Source organism: Sorex araneus, chromosome 2, assembly GCF_027595985.1.
Source record: "Sorex araneus isolate mSorAra2 chromosome 2, mSorAra2.pri, whole genome shotgun sequence".
NCBI classification, from domain to species: Eukaryota; Metazoa; Chordata; class Mammalia; order Eulipotyphla; family Soricidae; genus Sorex; species Sorex araneus.
Genome location: NC_073303.1, coordinates 280,030,667 through 280,054,555, shown reverse-complemented (window position 1 = coordinate 280,054,555; position 23,889 = coordinate 280,030,667). Strand labels below are relative to the sequence as shown.

Sequence of the window (23,889 nt, the reverse complement as noted above, 5' to 3'; positions counted from 1 at the left end):
CCTGTCACTTTTCTCTTCCCAGAAGAGAAGCTCCACACTCATCTGATCTGTCTATCCTGCATTTGCCTGTCTCCCCGGTGCTGGCCCAAAATAAGGGTGCTGGCTAAAGGCATGAACTAGTGAATCCCAGTTGTATGTGAGCTGGATGTGGGCTGCCTCATCACAGAGAGCCTGTGAGCCCAGGCTCTGTGCTGGGCCCCAAGATTGGAGGCCAGTAAGGAGGGCAGAAGGAATACTCACAGCTCCTTCCTGCTCACCTGACTTTCTACCTCACTCTTCGGGGAGGGTCACTCTTGCCTCAGATGGAAGGGTCCAGAATTCTGCAACTCCTCACTCAACCACCGCCCCCCCTGATAGGTAACCCATGCAGGCTTACAAAATGCCAATAGGTAGGAAAGGGCAGTGGTCGTTTCCTAAGAAGGTTGTTTCTAGATCAACCTTCTCTGAAGAAGGGACCAGCTACCAGAGATACCACTTTGTCAGTGTTCACAAACCAGCTCTTTGCTTTCATCTTCTCAAAGCTTCTACTTCTCAGGGTTGCAAGACAGGAAGTCGCTGCCCCACTGCTGTGTGCCCCGGTCAAAATCACCCCAGGACAGCTTGTGTGTGTGTGTGATTTCCACCACGCTAAGCAGACATCCGGGCAGAAAGGACCATCACAATGCCGAGATGGAATCTGGGAAGCAGACTAGAAATGGACTGTGGATGCCCAGAAGGGGTGGACGTGGTGAGGGCTGATAGTAGAATGGGGGTGAGTCTTGAAAGATGAGCAAGAACTTGTCAAGCAGAGAGGAGGGGAAGAATTCCAGCAGAGGGGAGAGTGCTGTGTCGGGGCCAGTGTGGAGAGAGCTTAGTGTTTGCACACAATCCCCTGACTGCCCGCTGGCCAAGATATGAGCCCACTGGTGACTAGAGATGAGAGGAATAGCTTCAAAACCACGTGGGCACTTGAAGGACACAGAAGGAGGATGGATTTTTGGAAAACTGGAGTTTGAGCACAGAAATGCTTCAGTCCTTTGTGTTCTGGAACTCACACTCCAGCTGAAGAGAATGAAAGGTGGTGGTGGGTAGGACATAAGGCCAGGTCGGGGACTTCATTGGTTCTATGTCAGTCATAGAACCGAGGACATTGAGAGGAAGAGCATTGTCAGAGGACAGAGAGATAGAACTGACACAGTGCATGGGGCAAGGTCACAGAAGATGAGACTCCTAGGGGCTGGCTGGTGACAACACAAAATACCCAGAGCGTTCGGACTGGATTGTGTCCTCTGGAACCATCAAATAGTGCCAAGGGAAGGAGGCCCGGTAGAGAGGCAGGAGGTATCCATGCGGGGAGAGAGGGCGAGGGCCACAGCCAGGATGTGTGTGACTTCACTTCTACAAAGCTTGGCCTAAGAGAGCAAAGCAGCATGTACGATGCACAGAAATACCAGGGGGTGGTGTGTGACAAAATAGCTCAGTTTAAGTGGAGAAGGTGGAGTCAGGAGAGCAGGTCAAGTTAAATGTCAAGAGGAAGGAGGCCATTGAAGATGACAGGGTGGGAGGTCACTCTCCAGGACACCTCCAGACCCATGGCAGTTCTGCACACGAGCCTCTAAGTGGGCCCCAAGTGCAGTAAAATAGCAAGGCTGAAGGCTTTACCCTGGCCCTGCCTGTGAAAGGGCCCCATGTGGTTAGATTCATTCTGAGTAGGAGAAACAGTGGCCTGTGGCTGAGGTCAGGCTGTCGGCTGTGGGAATGAGACATGCAGGAGTGGTGTTGACTAGTGGGAGCGAGTGGGCCGAATCTCATCAGTCTGAGCAAACAGGCAGGAGCCCACAGCACTGACCAGCCTGCACATTAATGAAGTACTGTGCCAGGGGAAACCGCCCGGCCCAGCATGGCCCACCTAGGGCGGAACCACCCGCCCTCCCATGACCAGCTGGGTGCCGGTGTGACCAGCAAAGGCTGTTTAGGCTGTTTCTCCAAGGGCAGATGGGTGGGGACTTCTGGAACAGTCTTCTCAAGACTCAGGTAAAAATGCTTCCTGGCTCCAGCCCTGTCACAGCCCCACATGAGAGCGGAGCTTTTACTTAGGCCTAATGGACATTAGATGCTCCCATACTGATTCTTCTTTCACGTAATAATAGAATCCGGTTTAATATTTGCTTTCTGCTCTGGCTGCTAGCTATTGACTGATTCAACACAGAATCCTTCCCCTGGTGCCCCCCGACCTCGTTGTTATTCCCTCATTTTGTGCGTTGGCATTTGATTCCTGTCTCTAGCATGAGCCACTTTACACATGTCCCTGTTCAGCTGGTGACTGTCACGTGCATGAATTCCGAATGCTGTGCTTTCGGTGGCGGCTGCTCTGGAAGGGGGGCCTTTGGGTAGGGTTCATTTCCATCAGTTAGACACCAAGGACATATGCAAAGCTTAGCTTGGGGACCTTAAGCTGAAATCTCTCCTGTTCTGTGGCAGGAGATTCTCCCAACTTAATCTCAAAATGCCCAGCACTGTGGCTGTTAATCTAACAACATTTGGCCCTCCTGCTAGGTACTAGGCTTTCCACCAGGCATCTCACCCTTTGCCAGAAACATGAACAAAACCATGAACAGAGCTTGCCTAAAGGGGAGAGGAACTCTTTGAGTTCCAGTGGGCTTGTACAAGAGCCTGTGCAAATCTCCTGTTATCCACAAACAGATCTAACCACCAGCATTTGGATGACCACCTCAGTGTAAAGTCAGCTTGGACACAACTTTTCCCTTAGTAGAAAAATAGAGTTGGATTCTCTAGCTGGCAGCACAGGGCTTATAGCTAAGATGGTGAGATTTATAATCAGGCTGATACAAATGTATCATGGCTTCAGTCCTTGCAAACTACACCATCGCAAGCCAGTTCCCATTCACAACTTTTCCTTTTCTGCACAATAGAGCTAATAATTGCATCTTTCTTGTTGGGTTCTTGGGAGGGAGAGTAAATGCATGTGGAGCTAACATAGTGTCTGGAACATGCCTGTACAATGCTTTTTAATAATGTTGGGTCAGTAATAGTGGTTGCACCCAATTTTGCTTCTGGTCTTTGCGCATCAAAGCTATGCAGTGTGAATATTTACCTATGTAGGTGTTCTAGCAGACTTTCCTATAAAGAAGCAGTTCTCTCTCACATATATGCTACCCAAACAGAAAATTATATATATATATTTTTAAGGATGACAGGAAATGTTAGGACTTTAGGTGGAACACCCAACCCTTGAGTTCTACAAGGAATGATGGGAAATGTGAGGAATCCAATAAGTATATGGAATCCATATACTTTATGGTGGAGCTGACTGGATGTCACAGCTTGGTCCTGAGAACAAAATGCTGGAGCTGGGTCAAGTGCCTGCATCCGCTTCCTTCTTGGCACACAAGATTGAGAGAGAACCCCAGTGGGAACTGTAAAGGGGAGTTTGGAGAAAGATGAGATCTCCTGCCTCCACTTCTCAGGAAAGGTTGGAACATGGGAATTTGGGGTGAGGGTTGAGGGTGGGGAGAAGATTCAGATGTGGAACAGGAGGAGGGATGGACCAAAGGTAGACCGAGGAGCCTCTTCCCAGCCTCACTGTGCCCTTCTTTATCTCCTGCAGGTGTGCCCTCGGGTCCCCGCAATGTCATCTCCATTGTCAACGAAACCTCCATCATTCTGGAATGGCACCCTCCCCGGGAGACAGGTGGGCGGGACGACGTGACCTACAACATCATCTGTAAAAAGTGCCGGGCAGACCGCAGGAGCTGCTCCCGCTGCGACGACAATGTGGAGTTTGTGCCCAGGCAGCTGGGCCTGACCGAGTGCCGCGTGTCCATCAGCAGCCTGTGGGCCCACACCCCCTACACCTTTGACATCCAGGCTGTCAACGGGGTCTCCAGCAAGAGTCCCTTCCCGCCACAGCATGTGTCTGTGAACATCACCACGAACCAGGCCGGTAAGTCCGGAGGCATCTATGCTTCCCTGTCTGCGTGGATGGCCTTCTGGCCACCTCAACAGGCACCGAGCAGTGGGCACACTTCTCCTATTGCCTTAGCCACTGCTTCTTCCCACTTGTGTGGGTGGCAGACGATGGGTTGTTTGTCACCAAGAAGCAGACATGGTGAATGGTGATTCACCTCTGACAGTGATCTGGAGTCTGAGGGATTTTCTTGTGTTCAGCACAAAAGCAAAGCTGTACGTCCAGGCCAGAGTAGAAACCACTGCTCTGGACTCACCCTGGGTCAACATATTGCCTTGGAAAGATGGATGGATAGGCAGATGGATGGGTGGGTGGATGGACAGCTAGATGGATGGCATGGTGGGAACACTGCGTGAGCTTACAAACACAAGTGCTGCTTTAATAGAAAGCCCAATGTAAGAAACTTCTCAGACGTCATGTGATAAAGTCAGACTTGCCTTCATAGATTAGTTTTTAATTAAACCTATGTAATTTGAGTGCAGTCTCCTTTCTAGCCTGCTCAGATGAATGCTGCACTGTTCTTTTTATATATATATATATATATATATATATATATACACCTGACTACTGTTCAGACTCATTTTATAATGGGGCACAGATACTTTCGGGCACCTGAGAGTGTTACATCATAATTGCTGATGGAAATTTATGCTTCCTGGCTCTCAGGTGGCCAAATAGACTTTATGTTTATTTTGTTATTTATTTATTTACTTACTTTTGTTAATGAATCACCATGAGGTACAGTTACAGACTTACAAACTTTCATGCTTATGTTCCAGTCATACAATGATCGAGTACCCATCCATTCACCAATGCCCATTATCCACCACCAATGTTCTCAGTATCCCTCCCACCACCCCCACCTCACTCCCCTACTTCCCCACCACAACCTCTGTGGCAGGCACATTCCCTTTTACTCTCTCTCTCCTTTCGGATGTTATGATTTCCAATACAGGTAAAAAGTGGTCATCATGTTCGGTCTATAGTCTGCTTTCAGCATGCATCTCCCACCCCAGGCTAGCCCTCCAAGCATCCTTTACTTGGTGGTCCCTTCTGTATCTTGAATGCTGCCCTGTTCTAGCAATTGCAGAGAGTCAATGATAGGCCACTCCTGGGAGCCAGCTCATTTCCTTGGCCTGCGCAGCTCAGAACACGTTTCCTTCTCTTCCGCTTATTTCTGTCTCTCTTACTCTTTTGACCTTTTCTCTTTATTACTTTTTCACACTTCTTACAACAACTCATTTCTTTTTACGTCCATTTAGCCCGTCCATTCATGCACTCACTCAGTGGTTTATTTATTCACTCGTTAGGAAGAGACAGTTCCTTAGCATCTAGCTGTGGAGGAGGGACTGTGAGAGCTACAGTGACCCTAGGACATCATTGTTCCTCTCAAGAGACTCATTAACTGGAGAATTTGAGAGACTCAGACCCGCTGTGCAAAGCTGCAAGGTGGTGCAGCCAGAGCATCATAAGCTGGGCACAGGCGGTTGCTGAGTGACGTACAGAACAGCAGGTAGTGCAACCCAGGCGGGGACGGTGCATGCGGAGAGGAGGGGAGCAGTGGGCCAATGATCATATTTAGATTTCAGGAATTTTCTCCTTCAGCCAATCCTATAAAAACGGCTTGTGAGCGAGATAGAGGAGCCTGGCATCTCTCTCTACTCTCCCTCCGTGGGTCTTCCTCTCTGGCCTCTCCTGCCCCTCTCCATCTTCTTCTACTCCTCCTCCCCATCCTCGGGCACATTTTGCCTCTTTCCATAGCAGGCATCTTTGGTGGCAGATGATTCTTGGGTTTAAGCTGTCAGAACTGAGCAGAAAAAAAAAGTGTCGTCGCAGAGCGTGGCTGTCCAGATGGCTGTGTTGTGGCTGTGAGCGTGTGTGTGTTCATGTGTGCATGTTTGTATGTAAGTGTGTGGTCACGTGTTTACGTGCACATGTGCGCGGTGAGAAAATGAGAGTGGAAGTGGAGAAGCCTCCAGCTGGTGACCACAGCCCCAGCGCCATAGAGACGAAGGTTGTGACAGTCTGTTGGAGCCGTGGAGAGGGGAATGAGACTTTCTGTATTATGTTGATCAATGTTACACGGGCAGCCTTTGTTAGCAGTATTTCCCTTGGAGAGCTGCAGGCAGAAAACTGGCTGAAATATTTGAGTGTCCCGGCTTCTGGGAATAGTCATCCTGCCAGGCTGTCATGTTATGCTGGGCTTGGCTGTCTTTTCTCTCTCTCTAAGCATGTGCGAACAAACCTGCCACTTAGACGGGGTTGCTTTCATTCCTGCCCCTCCCTACTCCTGCCCCGCTATTCCCGAACCTGCCCATCTGCTCGTCTTGCTAGCTGCACCTTGGCGGGCTGTGGTGGAGCCGAACACCCAGGCTCCTGTGAGGGACCCCAGACTCCTAGATTTTGAGGTAGTCATTTCGAGCCTTGGCCACTTGCTCCTCCAACAACATAGTGCCCGTGCCCTTTGTCCACCCCGATCAGCTCCTCAGCCTTCCTCTGCTCTGACTTTGCGGTTCCAGCCCCATGTCTGCCTGCCGATCCGATTTTTCTTTGGCAAGTCTGGGTGTCAGAAAGTTTCCTTGGAAATAACAGCGCCACCATTTCTTTATAATAATGGGAGACAGATGCCGTGGTAACCCATGTTTTCTACTCTGAGGGCTGTGGGCTCCTGGGAGCATGAAGTTACAGCACTGCTTTGGCGAATCCACATGGGAATTAAGTTATCTTCAACCCACTAATAATGTTTTTTTAAAAAATATGAGAACTTTGAAAGATAAATTAGAGTCTCTACCTCTATAAAAACAGCTTTAAAACATGCACAGAAGCTCCCCAGTTTACAGGAAATGAGAGAAATGAATCCATGGGTGTCTCGAAGATGCTAATGACTCAGACCCATTATGGGTGAGGGATATTTCACCCCCTACTAGGGCACCCTTGGGCTCTTCTCTACCTAGCTTATCTCTTCTTCCTGACCTCTGGTATGATGTCAGCCCTGGGTGGGTATGGGGGTCTCTGATCACTGTGGTCCTGATCTTTGGGCCATGGTAGGTAGAAAGCAGTATGTAATTTGGCCCAGAGCCATCCTGATTTGCTCACCATGATGGTGAATGAGCATGCAGCAGAGTCTATTCATTATCTGGGGGTGGTTAAGTGGGTCCTGAGTGAGGACAAATGAGAATTAATTATCACAGAGCCCTTCATGTCTGTATTTCTTTTGGATTGATGAAGCATTTTGAAATGCATGGGTTCCTTTCATCCTTGTAGTCACCCTGTGACCAGGGCCTCATTTTTCCCTTTTTCCAGAGTCAAGAGTATATTGGATTAGAGGGTGGCCAGCAGGAGGTTCCTTCTGGGTTCTGTCTTCCTGTTTCCTGCCTCCCATGGTGGACAGTCCCTCGGGGCTTCCTTTCATAACCACCAAACACTCAAGGTTATTATAGGCAGTCAGTTTTATCCTGCTGGGGAGAGGTGATCTCAGTGTCCCCTCCCCAGGTACCTTCCCACTGTTTCTCTGACACTGGATGTGGAAGGCTCTGGATTGTGATTAAGGTGGTATATGTGTTCCCAGCTGAATTGCAGACTGACAGTGATCACAGGAGAGGCCCTGTGGGGGTCTGTAAGGGTCACAGGAGAGGGATATTTAGGCAATTTGGCTGCCAAATGATTTTGAACTTGTGGCTCAGAAACATCCAACCAGATCTTGGGTGCACAACAACCCTGCTTTGGGCTGGCCCATCTTTGTTCAGAAGCTATGGACTGTATCTGAGTCTGTACAGAGTTCCTACAGCAAACACAGGACTATCACCTTCCTCTTTCTAGGGGCCACCAAGGTGAGCCACATGAATACCACATCTGTTGCTCTCAGGAGCCCTGTGGGGACAGACTGACTGAAATCCAGCGAAAGGGTTACAGTTGGTCTTAACCATCAGAGAGAGTCACCCTAAAGCTTCTCTAGACCCTGATGCTTTTCCCCCAATAGGAAACTGAGGGGGAAGGTCTGTAATCACATTTTGGTACATGAGACCCACAGTTCTCTCCTCCAGGCAAGGGGGACTGAAGATATTATCCTGAATCTTCAGTGCTGAGATTCAGAAAATTTATGCCCTGAGTGACCCCAGCCATGCCTATACTCACAACCACTCAGGATCTTGGATCACCTGGGCATAGGATACTCCCAGTTCAGTATCAATAGCAGGGAATCACTGTTTTTGAGCTCCTCCAATGGGCCTCACCTCAACCAAATTATTTGTAAAGCAGAGTGGGGGGTGAGGAGGAAGTAAGATAGTTGAAGAAACCACATCAGCTTTTGAAATGTGCTCAGCCCCTCACAGCAGCAAAGGATGTTTGGGGGTTTCAAATTCAAGTGTGTAGCCATTCTATCCTCCAACTGATCAAAAATCACATTATGGTGAGCTGTGTAAGTCGTAAGATCTCTCTAAGCCATTGCCATATAGCTGGGCCACTTTAACTGTCAGAAAAATGTCCATCATCTTTGGCCCAGGTTGGTCATGAATTATGCAAGCTCCGATTCACGTGAGGTCCTCAGGGATTCAGGCTTGCGCTGAATACAGCTGCCTGGAGTTTAAAATAGACCAGAACTCTCTCTTTTCCAGTGGCCAAGAGATCTGCAGAGAGGCTGTTATTGCCACTAACTCCTGCAGTCACTCTCTGGCACCTGGCCCCAGATTCAGACTGATGGCCGGATCATCTGGCTGTCACCAAGCATTAAAGTGAGTGACAAACTTTACTGCCCTTTTCTGCTAACTAGATTCAGAATGTTGGACTTGGGGCCGGGGACCTCAGAGGAAAGCTTGGGAAAAACGAAATAACACCCAGCGGACCAGCACTGCTCTAAAATCAACTGGTAACAAGATAAAGTAAAGTTAGTGAATCTGGGGCTATTTAAGGCTGAGAGAACGAACCCAGCGGCTCATGAGGTCCGGTAGGTGATGGAGAGGAGCAAAGCCGGGCAGATGGAAGGGACCCAGGATGGGGAAGGGAATGGCGGGGACCACGTGCTAGGGTGGGGAGGGAATGGGAGCAGCACGTGACACCACTCCAGGTGCCACCAGGTCTTATAAGCTGAATGTCTAGAGTTGTTGAAAGCCCCTTAGAGTATTGTAAATCAATTGAGAGCCAGATAAATCCAGTTCTGCATTTGGCATCTTGGCTGTGCTTTGCAGCCTCTGGATTTGAGGGTCATTCTGAGTTCAGAGGCTCGAGACCGGACATTCTAATTTCTTCCCTGACCTCTTGGCTCACCCTGATGGGGGTGCTCAGGTTGTGCCCTGTTGTGGGTCCCTTTCTCCTCTTCAGGCGGTTTGTTCCTATAAGTCTACTGGACAACCACTGCCTCTTTTTTCCTCTGCTGGGCAATGGAAGCAAAGATATTTCTGCCTAGTGCTGTTGTGACAAGATGGCGGATGGAAACGCACCTTAGGATCCATGCAAGAGGCAGGGAGACTCGAATCATTACTAACGACACATCCCAAGCAGAGAGGCACACGCTGCTGAGTATGTTCTTCCAGACTGTTTCCTTCCAAACAACCTGGCCTCTTTGTCTGGGGCCAATGCCATTCGGATCAGATAAGTAGCAGATACTGAGATATCCATGATTCCATCAGAGAGGAGGCCCCAAGAGAGACTAGGACAGAGCCTGTGTCCCACTAAGGTGGAGATGCACGCAGAGGGGGTCGGGGCATGCCCCTGCCACAGACCTGATGCCTCCCGAGGGTGGCATGAGCTGCTCCGAGAAGCTTGTCTGTCTTTCTTCGGTCTATATTTGAAAAACAACCCCTTAGCCCCGACTTTCAGGATTTCACCATCAGTATTTCTATTTGACATTTATATTATACTCAGTTCATGTGTGGCCTGCTGGGCCCATTGCATGAAGAATGCTAACATATTCGCCAGACCCACAGCATAGACACAATCCATTACTTCATTTGTTTAAAAAATACTACACTACTTGTCTTAATAGTCAGGCACCCCTATAATTTGTCCATTTTTAAGGCATTTTTGAAGTTCCCACACAATTAAAGTCACTTAGAGACACTACTTTTCCCTCAAAAGAATTACCTAGCCCCCCCAATTCCTCTGAATACATCACCTAATTTGCATTATTCCTTGGTTAAATATAGTATTTGCATGCATAAAGAATAATCTTTGAATATGAAAAGGAATTTTATGATATTGCAATATATTGAGCTCTTTGGAGGAAAGATATTATGTAAATCTCAAAATTAAATATTAAAACAATATTACAGTGCTGCCTGTAAAAATTTAGAGAGCTAAGATCCATATGCTGAAATTAGTTCATTTTTAAGGACTGAGGTCTCATTGGAAATTAGCAGGCAAAATTTGCTCCGGAGCAGAGAAAAGATTGAGTCAGAACTTTAAAAAGACTGGAATGACTTTAAAGAAAACTTTCACTGAAGTTAATAAAGAAAAGTTAAGTACAAACTTGAGTAAATGAAATTTTCACTGTTCTTAATTCAATTTCAGAGTTCTTTTTATTGCTTTCCTTTCACTGTTAATTCTAAAAGGACTGTTTATATTGTTTCTTAAGCTCTGACATTCAGAAGGGGCTTCTGTCTGGCCCCCAGACGGTGCCGACCATTTGCAGGCGGGGGTGTTTTACTTGCTGAGTCAAGCAGGTAGCACCGAGTTTCACCCACAAAGGCGTGTCCGCCCCTGGCAGCCTCTGGTTCTTCACTACCTGGCTAACTCTATGAAGACATCTTCTCAAGACAAGCTTCAGGAGGAAGGGTCCACCCGCACGAGGCACAGAGAAACTTGCTAAGAGTTTGCGTTTCCATCTGGTCCCCATACATGAGCCACACCGTTAGTGTTTGGTCAGCCTCCTAGGTCAGTGTCTAGCCTGCTAGGCCCCAGGTGGCCAGTTGACTCCCCCAGCTCAAGCCAGCTGACCAGGTCCCTTCCCCATCTGAGGTGGCTAGAGAGAAAACTCAAGGGAGCCCTGATTCCCTCCTGGGAAGACAGTGAGAGGAACCCCAGTGGAACCGTAGGCTAACCAGGGCACTCAGCATCCAGCAGAGCCCCGCAGAAGGAGGCGGTGGCTGGTTAGCTCCAGCCCTTCCCCTTGGGAAATGTGTTTATTCCTCCAGCACAGACTTTGCAACTGGCTTCTCTGGGACGGGCTCATCGGTTCTGATTTCAGAGCCTCTCAGTGCTTGGACTTCCCTGACAAATGTTTACCAAGGTCTTCGGCGTGTAAACATGCTCCAGGCACCAGGGACACAGGCGCAGAGCAGAGGCCGGCCCTGGGGAGCTCACGTTCCAGTTCACAGCCCTTCTCGCATCTGGGGCCAGCGGCCCAGAAAACTCCCTGTGAGTGGGGAAGAGCCATGCCCGGGGCTCTCGGTGGGACAACCTGTTGAGGCACCAACGCTCACTTCTCGAAGGTTCTGCTGCGAGCCCGCTGTTGCCCGAGAGTGCTGGCTGTTCTGTGGCCGCACTGCTTGCCCTCTCGAGCAGTATGGGTGTGATCTTGGCTGTTCACTGACGGGCCTTTTGGGCTTCTCCTGGGCTGGTCTCAGTTTCTGGGTCACCACAGAGACCCTCCCTGCTCCGGGTCCTGAGCCAGTGATGCTGCCAACCGTGGGAAGAATCTGAGCTTAAGACCTGGGGGCGGGGGGGATGGCTCAGGGATAGTAGTGTAGGCCCTGCCTGCATGGACACCCAATTCACTCCCCCATACCACATGCCTCCTGAGCACCCCCAGGGGTCCCTGGGGAATACCCGGCACTGCTAGGAACAGGCAGCTTCACATTGTTGGGTTGAGCTTTGAGCTTCCAGTCCAGTTGGCTGAGTATCACTGGGAGTGACCCCCAGGTGCTCTGAGCACTACTTGGGAGTCTTGCCCCTCAGGTAGCTGAGACAACCCCACTTTATATTCCTAACAGGATGAGGACAGCGCCCCATAGGACCCTGAGTTCTATCTGTTCATTTTTCTTTGTCATAAATGGGTCACCCCAATGCCTGACTTGCGAAGTAAAGATGGGGCGGCTGGAGTTAAGACTGTGGTCTACATCTTTCCCTGCTCAAGGGCCCAGGCAAGACTGTGACAGCTCATTATAATAGGACGCTCTAGAGGTGTGACTCTGTGCCCCTGACAAGGAGGAGGGTGGGATAGTGAGGTGTCTCCTCCATGTTTCCCCTGCGAATCAGCTCCACGAGCAACCGTCACGTCTGGGAGTGTGTGCCCCGTGTCCATCTTATGGATGTTTGTCCTGCAGGCCCAGTGGGGTATCTGAAATGCTGCATTCAGGGACTGTTTATTGAATCAATCTGAAGCCCCTAAGTCAAGTGTTGAACGAATGCCTGCATCCATCGTACCCCTAGCCCAGGCACATGGTAGCACTCGAACCCTCCCTGTGGTCTGCAGTCTGCACTCTGCAGCCCGTTCCAGCGTCGTGGGCCAGTGCTGGAACAGAATAAAGCCTCTTTGTCCCCCTGGATGTGGCTGGGAGTCAGGGCTTCCAAAAGGCGCTGCCTTCCCCCGAATCTAGCCCCCCTGGGCGCTGCTTCGCTCTGCCCTGCTGCCCCCTCCTGCCCGGGCAGGCCCAGCTGCTTGTACCAGCTCCACGGGGGTGGAGAGGGGATGGCGCTCCGCCATGGCGGTCTGTCCACCTGCGCAGCTCCCTGCCTATCATTTTCACAGTGCCGTGGCGTTAAACAGGCAGGAGCACCAGGGGTGTTTGAATGCAGCAATTAACAAAACAGTAATCAAGCTAAGTGTTTAATTTCAGAAAATTAACATCTTCTCTGAGCGGATGTGAAAGATGAGGGAAAAAGGCACATTCAGTGTTCTGGGTAAATAAAGGCAAGTCTGGCCGCAAACAGTGTTCTGTGTACGGGAGTCTGTATGCCAGCGATTCCTCACCCCAAGCCCTGGGGTCCGTCTCCGTCCACACTTCAAGTCGGGGGAACACACTAGCCGTGGAGTTGAGCCCTAGAATTTCAAAGTGTGTATTTATTCCTTTCCTGTTCTTTGAAGTGACGGCGCGAGAGATGCTGTCTCTACAGAGAAGAGCTCTGGAGAACCAGGGTCCATTCACAGGCTGCTGAGGCTTCATCAAACCCCCTTGCAAGTCCTGGCATATGTGTGGGTGTGTGACCCTTCCCAGGACTGGGTCGTTTATCAGGACCCCCTGGAGCATTTTTGGTTCTGCTTGTGTGTGTACTGTTTCTCCTGACAGACTGAGAGGTTCCACAGGACAAGAGCAGGTCTCTCTCTCCTGGCAACCCCTGTCTATTGCATGGCGGCCTCGCTCTGGGGTCTCCTGGATGGTCTTCCACAAAGGGCCCAGCTGGTCTGATGGTACCTACCCCATATGCTAGTGGGTTTGCATGTGGGGTCCTGTGAGGTGGTGGCACCCAGAGTGCAGGGTGGACACGGGGTGGACACAAAGTTTCTTGTGGCTGTGGGCTCATGTAATATCCTGGAAGGGAAAAGGCTCTGGACAAAGGCCTGGGTGGGTTATGATGGGAGCAGGGATGGGAGTTATGGGGCTTAGCAGGGGGCAAATCCCTAGAGCCAGTATGAGCTCCCCCTAGGGGTGAAGAGAGGAACTGTGGATAAAATCAAGTCCATCTCTCCCGCGGTCTCCAACCGCATCTTAAGAGCTATTATGGTAGGCAGATGAAGCAGAGAACAAAGAAACCAGAGGAGAAGCATGTGTCGTGGTTTGCTGATGTGCAGAAGGCAGCTGGGGAACGTTCAGGAAAGGCATCAAGGGGAGATGGGATTTTGCACATGATGGGGGGATCTTGAGGTGGTATTTATGCCAGTTGAATAATCATGTTCCAATCTTCTCTGTGAGTTGGGAGATAAGCTCGGTGGTTAAGATCAAAGGCTATGGCATGCTGGGGCTGAACTCTTGAAAAGGATGGAAAATGTGTGGTCGTGCCATTCATTGCACAGATTGGCAGATGGAACGACCAAATTTAGGAGCTGCAGAAAGAGCAGAGGGCTAGCTGGCTGGCTCCTGGCTATCTTGCAGTGCACTTCCACTTCATGTTTTCATATTTTGTGGCTATAGGCTACCTAAGGAGTGGATTGTGGGTCCAACTGAGAGTTACTGGTTGTATCCTGTGAAAGCATAAAGGCAGCTCAAGCCTGAGGGGATGGGAGTATCGTCAATTATGCTATTGTTGATCTGGATAATGAAGGTGCTCATGTGTGGGGCAAGAAGTGGTGATCAGCCTCTAGAATTTCAAGGTCTGGTCTGAGTATATTCCCAGAAAACAGGCCTTCAGTTGGGGGCTGTGGAAATAGAGCCCCTTCAGGTGAGGTCAAAACTGCATGGAATGGAAAGGTGGGAGAGAATTGAGGAGTTCCAGGAACTGAGAGGGGAGGGGATGTCCTCTGCAGGTGGACCAGGATGGGTAGAGGAGCAGGAGAGAGGGGTATTTTTGAGGATTCCAGGTGCTGCTCAGTGGGAGTCATTGGTGACCCCAAGGTCTGCAGGGGGATAGTCCAGTCCAGCTGCAGGTGGTGGAGGTGGTGGGCAGTGGTGAGGAAGAGATGAGGGGTAGGCCTGACCCCAAGTGTGCCAGGAGGAAAGGGGTAAATGAGTGCCTTCTGGAGAGGGGGAGAAGAACTTGCCAGGGGAGGAGGCAGTGGGTATGAGTGGCCTCCCTTTTGGAGGCCCAGGAGGGAGTGGTCTGAGGGGAGGGGAGGAAGCTGATGTGTGTCAGGAGGCCCAGAACTGGCTGATGTGGAAGGGTACCAAGAGGGACTCTGAGCTGGGTGCATCAGGACATGAAGACAAAGTGCTCCAAGCCCGACCCTGTCCCTGGCTATAGACTCATGTCCTGTGGATCAGGTGGCAGGGGGAGCAGCCTGAGATGGTGGGTCCCCCATTTGAGATGGGGCCCCCATGTGAGTGTGGAGGTAAAAGCTGTGGCTCTCTGGACCCTGTGTGTCTAGTGAGTGGCCTCTGTGACCAACCCCAAGCTGCTCTGCAGAGGCTGACAGGTCTGGGGGGCGGTGGAGCTGGGTCCTGCACCGCAGCTGCCCCCCTGCATCCTGGTGGGTCACCTTCACGGCAGCTGGAGCACCTGCTAGCACAGGCCCAGTGATGAGTGCTCCCACATTATTCCTGCCAGCCCCCACTGTCCCAGACCTCAGTGCTTACTCTGCTGTCCTGCCAGTTAAGTCCCTTGCCTGGTGGCCCGCCTGTCCCTCCCCAGAAAGGAGGAGCCAAGGATGACCTGGTTGTAGACCCTGCCATGGTGCCTCTAGCCGCTGCATGCGCCATCTGTGCGGAGAGCGGGTTCAGAGGTCAGGAGTGGTGTGAGCCTGCAGGGACTCCGGGTTCCTGAGAGTGGTGAGGGGAGGGCGGACAGGTCTGGCTGTTTCCCGCCCTGCTCTAGCTGTTGTGGGCCCAGGGAAGAACTTCCCCGTGATCCTCAGTACTCGTGTCTATGAGTAGTCAAAGTCGCCAGAAAATAGAATATTCTCGGGGGTCCTTTCAGACACTGACGTTCTGATGGCTGGGGATGGCGGTGAGGGGGAGGGGTGGAGTCTTTCTCAAATGTGAGTGAGTGTACATCAGAACCAGACCTTTATGGAAGCTCTGAAACCCCAATCGCTGCCTCCCCGCCCCCAGCTCTGAATCAGTAGCCTTGGGTAAGGCTCTTGAGATCCTCTTTTCCTTTGGCGGTGCAAGGGATCAAACTCAGCGCCTCAAATATGCAAGCCGCTGCTTGGCCCAAGATTCTTTTATGTCTGACCGGTTCCAGGGTGAAGCTGATCCAGGAGCACATTTAGAGAATTAGGGGATAACCCTAAATAAAGACACCCCCTCACACACACACACATGCACACGTTAGAGTTAAAATCAGAAACAAGGGCCACTGCTATAAATCTATATCCTGGGAGCAACTCCCAAACTCACCTGTCACCCACGCCACCTCCCCCGACTTGGAACTCCTTGGTGGGTGATCAGGGAAGAGCCGTCTGCTATGGGGCAGCGGGGTTGCTCACCCCAGTGCAGAAACCCTCATTTTCTTCCCACTTCTACTTCACGAAGCCTGGGATGAGTCTCAGCCAAGCTCCTACAGGCCCACCAAGCCAAAAGCCACTGGGAAATCTCTGTCCCCGACTGCTGGGAAAAGAGAGGGATCCAGGAGGGGGGTGTCAAGGTCATCTCAAGGCAGAACTCGAGCCAATGCAAAGCTGCCAGTGTCCACAATAGGAAAAAACAATTAGAAAAATAATTAATTCTGCTTTTGTATTCCTAGCCAGCCTCCAAGCTAATTGCTTATTTGTTTAATCTACTTTGACCAGAAGCGTTACTGCACCGAAAATATTTAATGAGTCAGGCTTCCTAATGTAAAATGCAAGCATATTTGTGCAATGAGACGGGTTTTCATCAACAGAGGGAGGACCTGTTATCTCAGCAGTACCTTTTCAACAAAGTCACCTCCTGGCAGAGAATCTTGGAGGAAACAGTCCTTTCAGCCCATTCACACTTACTTGCATAGTTTGTTATATGCAAATTGCTCTTTGTCCTTAGAGTCATTCACTGATGTTTAAATACAGATTTGGGAGGCCTATAAGAAGGATGCTTGCCTTGCTTGTGGCTGATCTAGGTTCAATCCCTGTCACTGCATATGGTCCCCCAAGCCCCTTTAGGAGTGATCTCTGAGCACAGAGCTGGGAGTAGCTCTGAGTGCCACAGGTTGTGGCCCCCAAACAATAATGAAATAAAATACAGACTTGGGGCAGTACACATGTCCCCTGCCATCACCACTGTGGCCAGGTCTTGGCGCACCAGTCTGATTAGCCTGTATTGCTACAGTGACCCCCGGATTCCTTGTGCAGTTGTGTGGGAGACCACAATAATATCCCCAAACCCCAAAACAATGTGGATTTGCGGGTCCCCCTGCAAGGTTCTGTTTCATGCCTCCACTGCCAGCTCCTCGCACTCAGTTTCAGGACCTAGGAACTCTTGCCTCTCAATCTGAGGCTTGTGGGGACTTCTGAGGCTGCCAGCATCTTTGGATCCCCATCTGTGAACTCCATTTCCAGTCTCCAGGACACTGTGACTCCCACATTTGAGTCACTCCAAGTGCCTCTGTCTTATTCAGTTGGGGAATTGAGTTGCAAAGAAAACTTTCGACTGAGAAGAGACCATAACTTCAGGAGGGGAGAGAAAAGCAGCATTAAGGTATCACTTCACATGCAGCGTCCAGGTGAGCCAGGAGACCCAGGGCACCCCTGTAGGATCTTTCCTATCCCTACTCTGCTGGGACAGTCTCCTCGTCCTCCTCTACCTTCTTCCTCAGAGGCAGAAGGATTTGCAGCTCTGCCTCATCACCTCTCACCCATTTCTCTGTTGCATGTCACCATGCACATTAGGCTCAACATCACTATTTTCTATCCCCTCTTGTTTCTGATGATTTGAGAAAAGGGAAGAAAGCTTCATTGCAGGCAAGTAGGGCAAGCTCTCCGGGGACCTCTGCTAAGTGTGAAAACAGTGGGAGGAGGTTCAAAGCAGATCCTGTGCCCTACAAGTTTATTCCATTGATAAGGAGCCAAGATGAGTTCCCAGAAGCCAAGACATGGTACTGTCAGTCTCCACCTCAGGGGGTTATTGAAGTGGGAGATTGAGCAGGAGGAGGGGAGGGACATTGGTGGATGCGGTCTAGGATAATCACAGCTGGACGCTGAGTGCTTATTTTGTGTCTGGGAACTCTGGTGGGTTAGGAAGAGAAGTGACCAGAGTAAATGGCCTTACAAGGCCGGGATCCCAAAGCTGAAGCTCTATAAGCATGGGAAGTGGGACAACTGGATACCACATTAACCATTGTCCCATTGCGGAACATTCTTCACCTGGAGACACTGAAGGTTTGAGCATATCAGAGGAGCAGGAGTACTCAGGCTTCCAAAGACGAATCAAGTTGTAGAATATGTAGTTTGAAGTGAAAAGGCCCTGAGGTGGAGCAGACTGGGGCAGAATTCTGGGGTGAGGAGATCTGGGTAGCTGGAACAGGAGGAAGTAGGGTCAAGAGAATGGCCATGACTTCTTGGGCTGAGTTACACCATCACAAGGGTGGGCGATGGCTCATCACCCCCGGTTACAAGGTCTCCTGTCCTCATGGAAGAGGCATCCCAACATTTAGTTCCTAGATTGGATCCCAGATAAATTTCAGGTCATCAGGAGATGCCTCAGGGAAATTATCTTTCTTCTAGAGCAACTACCACACCAACTCCCCAGGGAACCCCACTGTTACCTCCACCCAAATCCAAGTCCTCCTTACCCATCACGTCCACTCTACCTTGGCCTGTGCATTTATTCATCTCTTCAGAAAATTCATCAAATAAATGCTCTGGTCACTGGTGCTGCTTTCCATAGATACTTGGAGAACTAGGCTCAAGAAATGATTTGCATGTGCAACTAGTGGGGACCCTGAATGTGACTTAGGGGTGAATGTGACTTAGGTGCTAGGTCCTCAGGTTAGAACTAGTGGGCTAGTAGAAGCTAGTGGGAAGGAGCAATGAATGGCCTAGGGGACATTCTCAGAACATTTGAAAAACTTAGAGCGTTAAGATGAACAATTGTGTTTAACAGCTGAAGAACTTGAGACCCTAGCATGTCTCTTGGTTTTTCATTTATTTTTGGGAAGGAACATACTCAGAACCACTCTTGGCTCTGCTCTCAGGAATCTCTCCTGGGGATGCTTGGGGGGGGGGCCACAAAGGGATTCTGGATACCATGTGTAAGGCAAATATCTTACCTGCTGTACTGGTTCTCTGGCCTCATGCCCAAGAGATCAACCTTTGTTCACGTTCACACATAGAGGCAGGATAGCACTGTCAGTCTAAACACTCACCTCTTTCTGCAGTGCCAGAGGGTATGCATATGCCTGGTCCTATGCCATAGGGTACAACTCTGTACCCCTGATTTTTTTTTTTACTCAACTTTGTTGCCCTCACAACAGGGGTGTATGGTGATGGTTTTTAACCATTTTGCCCTGCAAACTGGCCCTGATCCTTCACCTCAATATTGGAAGCCTCTGTGTTAAGCTCCATTACCTTTTATTATGGACTGCAGTGGGAAGCCACTAGTCTATGGTGTATTTGTAGATGGTTAGACCAAAAATGAATTCACTGGGGAATACTGTTCTAGAAGGAATAGAAGCAGTTGGCTTACATTCCCATGTGACCCTGCAATTCCACAGCCAGGTAGTAACCTGAAAGAAATGCAAACATAGATCCGCATGGAAACTGTATGTGGATGTTCTTAGCAGTGTGCCCACAATAGACAAAATGTGCAAACTCTCCAAATGCTCATCAGCCAGTACATATTTGTTTTAGAGAAAGCAACGTTCAGAATGGTAAAAAGAGCTACTGTCTTGGAATGCACCTCATTCAGGCTGGGGCAGCCGTACTTTATGAGACTTTCCTCTGCATACCAAGAAGAAGGGCTGGGGAAAACTCCCCCAGACTGGACAAAATTTTAACTACATTGTGGGAAGGCAGATGTCCCCTATCTCCTGTGAGTAGGTGATCTACACTTGGAAAGGTATCACTGAATCACTGTCATACTGTAGCTCATCGATTTGCTCAAGCAGGTACCAGTAATGTCTCTAATGTGAGACTTGTTGTTACTGTTTTTGGCATATTGAATATGCCACGGGTAGCTTACCAGGCTCTGCCATATGGGTGGGATACTCAAAGGAATCGAACATGAGTTGGCCACGTACAAGGCAAATAAATGCCCTACCCGCTATCACTCCAGCCCTATTTGGAAAGGTAAGATAGAAAAATCTTTCTAACTGGAGAGACTTCACAGAAACTGACAAGTGCTATTACCTAGAGCTTAAGGGATGGGGAACTCACCCGTGACTGTACCCCAACATCCAGAGTTGTCGAGGTGGGGCACAGATCATACAGGTTGTCTTGTATGATCTCTGCCCACAGAGATAGTTCTTTTGTTTCCTCTAAATACCATTGGTTGAATTCTGGAATCCTAGACTCTTAGAATTTTAACATATTCAAATAGTTTATTCCAATAGATTGACTTCCCATTGAATTGGTATTTTGCTGTGGTTTTCCTTCAAATTTACTTAGAATCACTTTTGATGTTTTAAAGTATTTCAATATAGTAAACTGTTCTATTGTTTACTATATCCCAAAATGGATTATGGTTAAGACTGCTGAAAGAATTATCATGGCACAGAAATCAATGAAGACATTAGGAAGTAATATTTAATAAGCTGAGATAAGGCATTAGAATTTAGCAATTGTCCTCAGAAAGGAGGCCCACTGATTCTCATGTAGTTGAATATAAGCTCCTTTCTTGTTGGGCAAAGGCACTGACAAGATAAGGAAAATAAAACACCCAAGAGGAACACTTTGAACACAGTTGAATAGGGGACTGAATTTAAGGGACTGGGTTTGTCCTAAATACCCAGAAAAGTGTCCAGGGTACCCTGAACTGAACCATGAGCCTCTGCTCCTTACACTCAGGGTCTATGTTGGAGCTCTTTACTTCTGGAACTGGTTCCCACTCTCTCCTGTTCCCAGCCAAGTATCCTGAGACTGCACCCCTTTCCTCTGGTGGCCTTGACAGTGGATGGTCTGCTCCTGGCTGACCTGTAACAATCCTGTATGCTCTTGGCAGTGACCTGTGAGCAGTGGGGGATGATATTTGTCCCATATCACCTGTGATTCTTTCATAACATCCAGCTGGGCTTCTCTGTTCCTACAATTTATCCACATCTCATTTGTCAGTTCAGGCAAGAACATTCTGTACACTTTCTCTGCTAGATATGATATACTAGCTTGGATCTGTTTGCTTCAAAAGCAATTTGGGAGTAGAAGCTCCCTGAAGTCTTCCTTGGCAGATAAAGAGAGAAAAAACTCACTCACTAGGTCTGTCTTTGTCTTTTCTCCATCCCCAAACCCCTTGACCATGGAAGTTGGTCTTTCTGTTTTGACATGGGTAATGGTCCTCTTACTGGCTGTAGATTCTGCTGATTCTTAGTCGGTTAGGTCTTGGCTGATTTTCCTGTGTTCCAACATGATGCTTTTTGTTGCCTATTTTGTTCTCCTATTCAGCTTCCTGTTGAATCTTCATTTCACTGAGAGTTATAGGGCAATTTGATGATGTTTGAGTTTCTTGGTATTGTTGGTCCTCTTTGACTGAACACATCTTACTCAAGTCTTTACTACCTCCTTGTAACCTAGTCTCTAAATGAAGTCTTTATCCCTACTTTTCTAAAGAGAGATACATATTTGTTTCTTTACTAAATGTTAATAATTTGAACAAGTCTATATTTTCATTCTTTCTCTATAGAGAGTATTTAATTTCATGGAAGAGACTCAGAAGTCTTAAATAAAGAACACCTTTATCCTCAAATGCAGGTAGATGGAGAAAATACCACAGGCCTGGACTAACTTTATAAACCAGACAATTCAGGGGGGCTATAAGGACTTATTGATTGTTCTATTCCTCTATCCTTAATCTGCGTTAGTTTTGCTGGAAGTTGGGGTTTGAGTGGATACCTGAGCTCATTTTTATTTGTTGTTTTATCTGAAGGTTGATAGCCTATAAAACACTAGATCAAAAGGAAGCCTTTACACTTGGAAAAGGGAAACCTCAAATTGGTCCCTGAAGGTACTCTCTGTTGGCAGAGCATCAAACATAAGCTGCCCCTGAGTTTCAGGGAGAGGAAACAGTTCCAATTCCCTTTCCCCAGTGCTAAATCCCATATCAGTTAAAATGGAAGCCACCGTGAGCAGCCTGTGTTGGGATAAACGTGTTCTCTGGGGCCTGTGACCAAGAGGAATGCAGCCAGTGGTGGCCTTCACCTTCTGGCAGCTTCTACAGCTCAGTGTGCTGCTGATGGATTGCAAGGAAAGGGCGGGAGCTGGTCTTACCATCTGTTCAACTGGGCCCTTCTGCTCTGTGCAGTTTGGGTCCCCTTTGCCTCTGGATCCTCTGACCTGTGCTGTTTTGTTACCATCTGGCCCCAACTAGACTTCATACCTTCAGGACAGGACTGTGACTTTCTTTGCTTATCTTTTATACCCAGTTATTAGGATGCGGGCCTCAGGTATGGCACAACAATTGAGTTTTGAACAATGGCTTTCTTGTGATTGACTAGAGGGGAAAAACAGCAAAATCAAGTCCATTGGCTCAAGTCAATGGCTCAGGCCATTAAGATTCATTTTTCTAAAATCTAACCATGAAACTTTAGCACTCTAGGCAAAAGGGTCCTGAAAACCTGAATGACATAAACAAGTTCAATCACTCATATTTCCCCAGATATTTGGAAGGACAGTTTTAGTTGTGTGCTATGTGAGTTGGGAAAAAGCAGGATTATTGGGTTACCATCCACCACCCTTCTTGGGGCGCCACTGGGATTTTCCTGAAAATGTCTTTCCTGTCTTTGAAGTCTCATCACTGACCACAGCTCCGCAACAGGTCTTAGAAAAGGTGGTGATGCTGTAGGCACTTCCCCAACCAGCCTGTGGCTTGGTCTCTATGCTGCTGGCCAGAGTGTCATTTCACCTGTCGTGGCAGAGCAGTCTGAGCTGTCTTCTCTATCTTTCTCAGGGCCCTGGAATTCTCCTCTCATCTCCTACATCTTAAAATATATATTCTGTTCTCATCCTCTTGTCTCTGTCATTTATGCTGTTTTTAGTATATTTGAAATACTGATGACTTCAGATTTTAATCTCCCGTCTGGGCTCCTATCCATTGATCTGCTGCCTCATGTCTACTCCAGGACTCTTAGACATTTCAAAGTCTCGCGCTTACCTCTCAAATTACTTCCCTGAGATCAGTGCATAGTAGCCTCCTCTTCCCATCACCCAAGTCAGTCATTGTGACCCTCTGTTTCTTTCACACCTCACATCCATGGACATAGTTGCTGTAGCTGCAGAATCTGACTCCTCTGCTCACCCTCACAGCTCCAGCACTGCTTCTCTTGACCAAGGAACCATGATCTTGCAGCTGGTGTACTATAGGACTTGGGATCAGCCTTTCAGCTTTGACTTGGTGTCAGCTGCCACTCACAACACAACAGAGGGTGATACTCTCAAAGTGAATCACATGGGATCACTCACTCCCTATTCCTGGATCCTCATTTCCTGTCTCCGCCTGGTTCCACTGCTCTTTGTTGCCTGAAATTCTCGGCTGCTCCCAGAACCTACACTTTGGGTTGTTCCTCTCCAACAATTCATCTCTCAAGTCCCCACATGGATTATCCCTCCCTTCCTTCAGTTCTGTACTTCCACATCCACTTAAGGGAAGCCATGCTAACCACACAGTTCAGAGCCTCAGTCTCCTCCTGCCACCTGCTCCACCATGACCTTATGTGCCACTTCTCCTCTGTCTCTGTGTCCCCTGTGCTACTGAGGCTTGTTAACATGATGTCAAGTCTCAGCACCCTCCCATTAGAAGGTAAGCTCTATGAGGGCATTTCCTCTTGTTCACTGTTAAATCTCTAGGACTGAGAACAATAAGTGGCACATGGCAGACACTCTATACTTGTTTCATTCATTCATTCATTCATTCATTCATTCATTCATTCATTCATTCATTCATCAACACCATAATCTAAGTTGGGAGAAAGAGAAGATGCACTGACGGCTTAACTCAGGATCAAAAATTATTTCAACTTTCTAGAATAATCATCTAAACTTACCATGAAGGCAAAGAGTCACATGCATATCCTTACAGAAAAAAAATCAAAAGCCATCTCTAAGATGAAAGCTCTGAGGAGCATACCATGGGAAAGCTGGCAGAGTTTTTTTTAGTGATTTTTTTTAGTGTGTCTTATGAATTTACTAGCAGGAGCATGTTTTGAGCCAATGGCTAATGGTTACATTAATAGATGTACTGTGCACAGATCTAACAGTAGATATTAGTTGAACTCTC

The 23,889-nt window shown here is 48.7% G+C and overlaps 1 protein-coding gene across 2 annotated transcripts in view; it reads left to right on the top strand.

Moving 5' to 3' along the window:
* The window catches only part of EPHB1 (EPH receptor B1), a 390,176-nt gene that overhangs the window by 274,765 nt on the left and 91,522 nt on the right, over nt 1-23,889 (top strand). For both annotated transcript variants that reach the window (XM_055127967.1, XM_055127966.1), the window contains one exon: nt 3,608-3,943. In XM_055127967.1, coding sequence (XP_054983942.1) covers nt 3,608-3,943 — 336 coding nt within the window. The remainder of the gene's footprint in view (nt 1-3,607; nt 3,944-23,889) is intronic.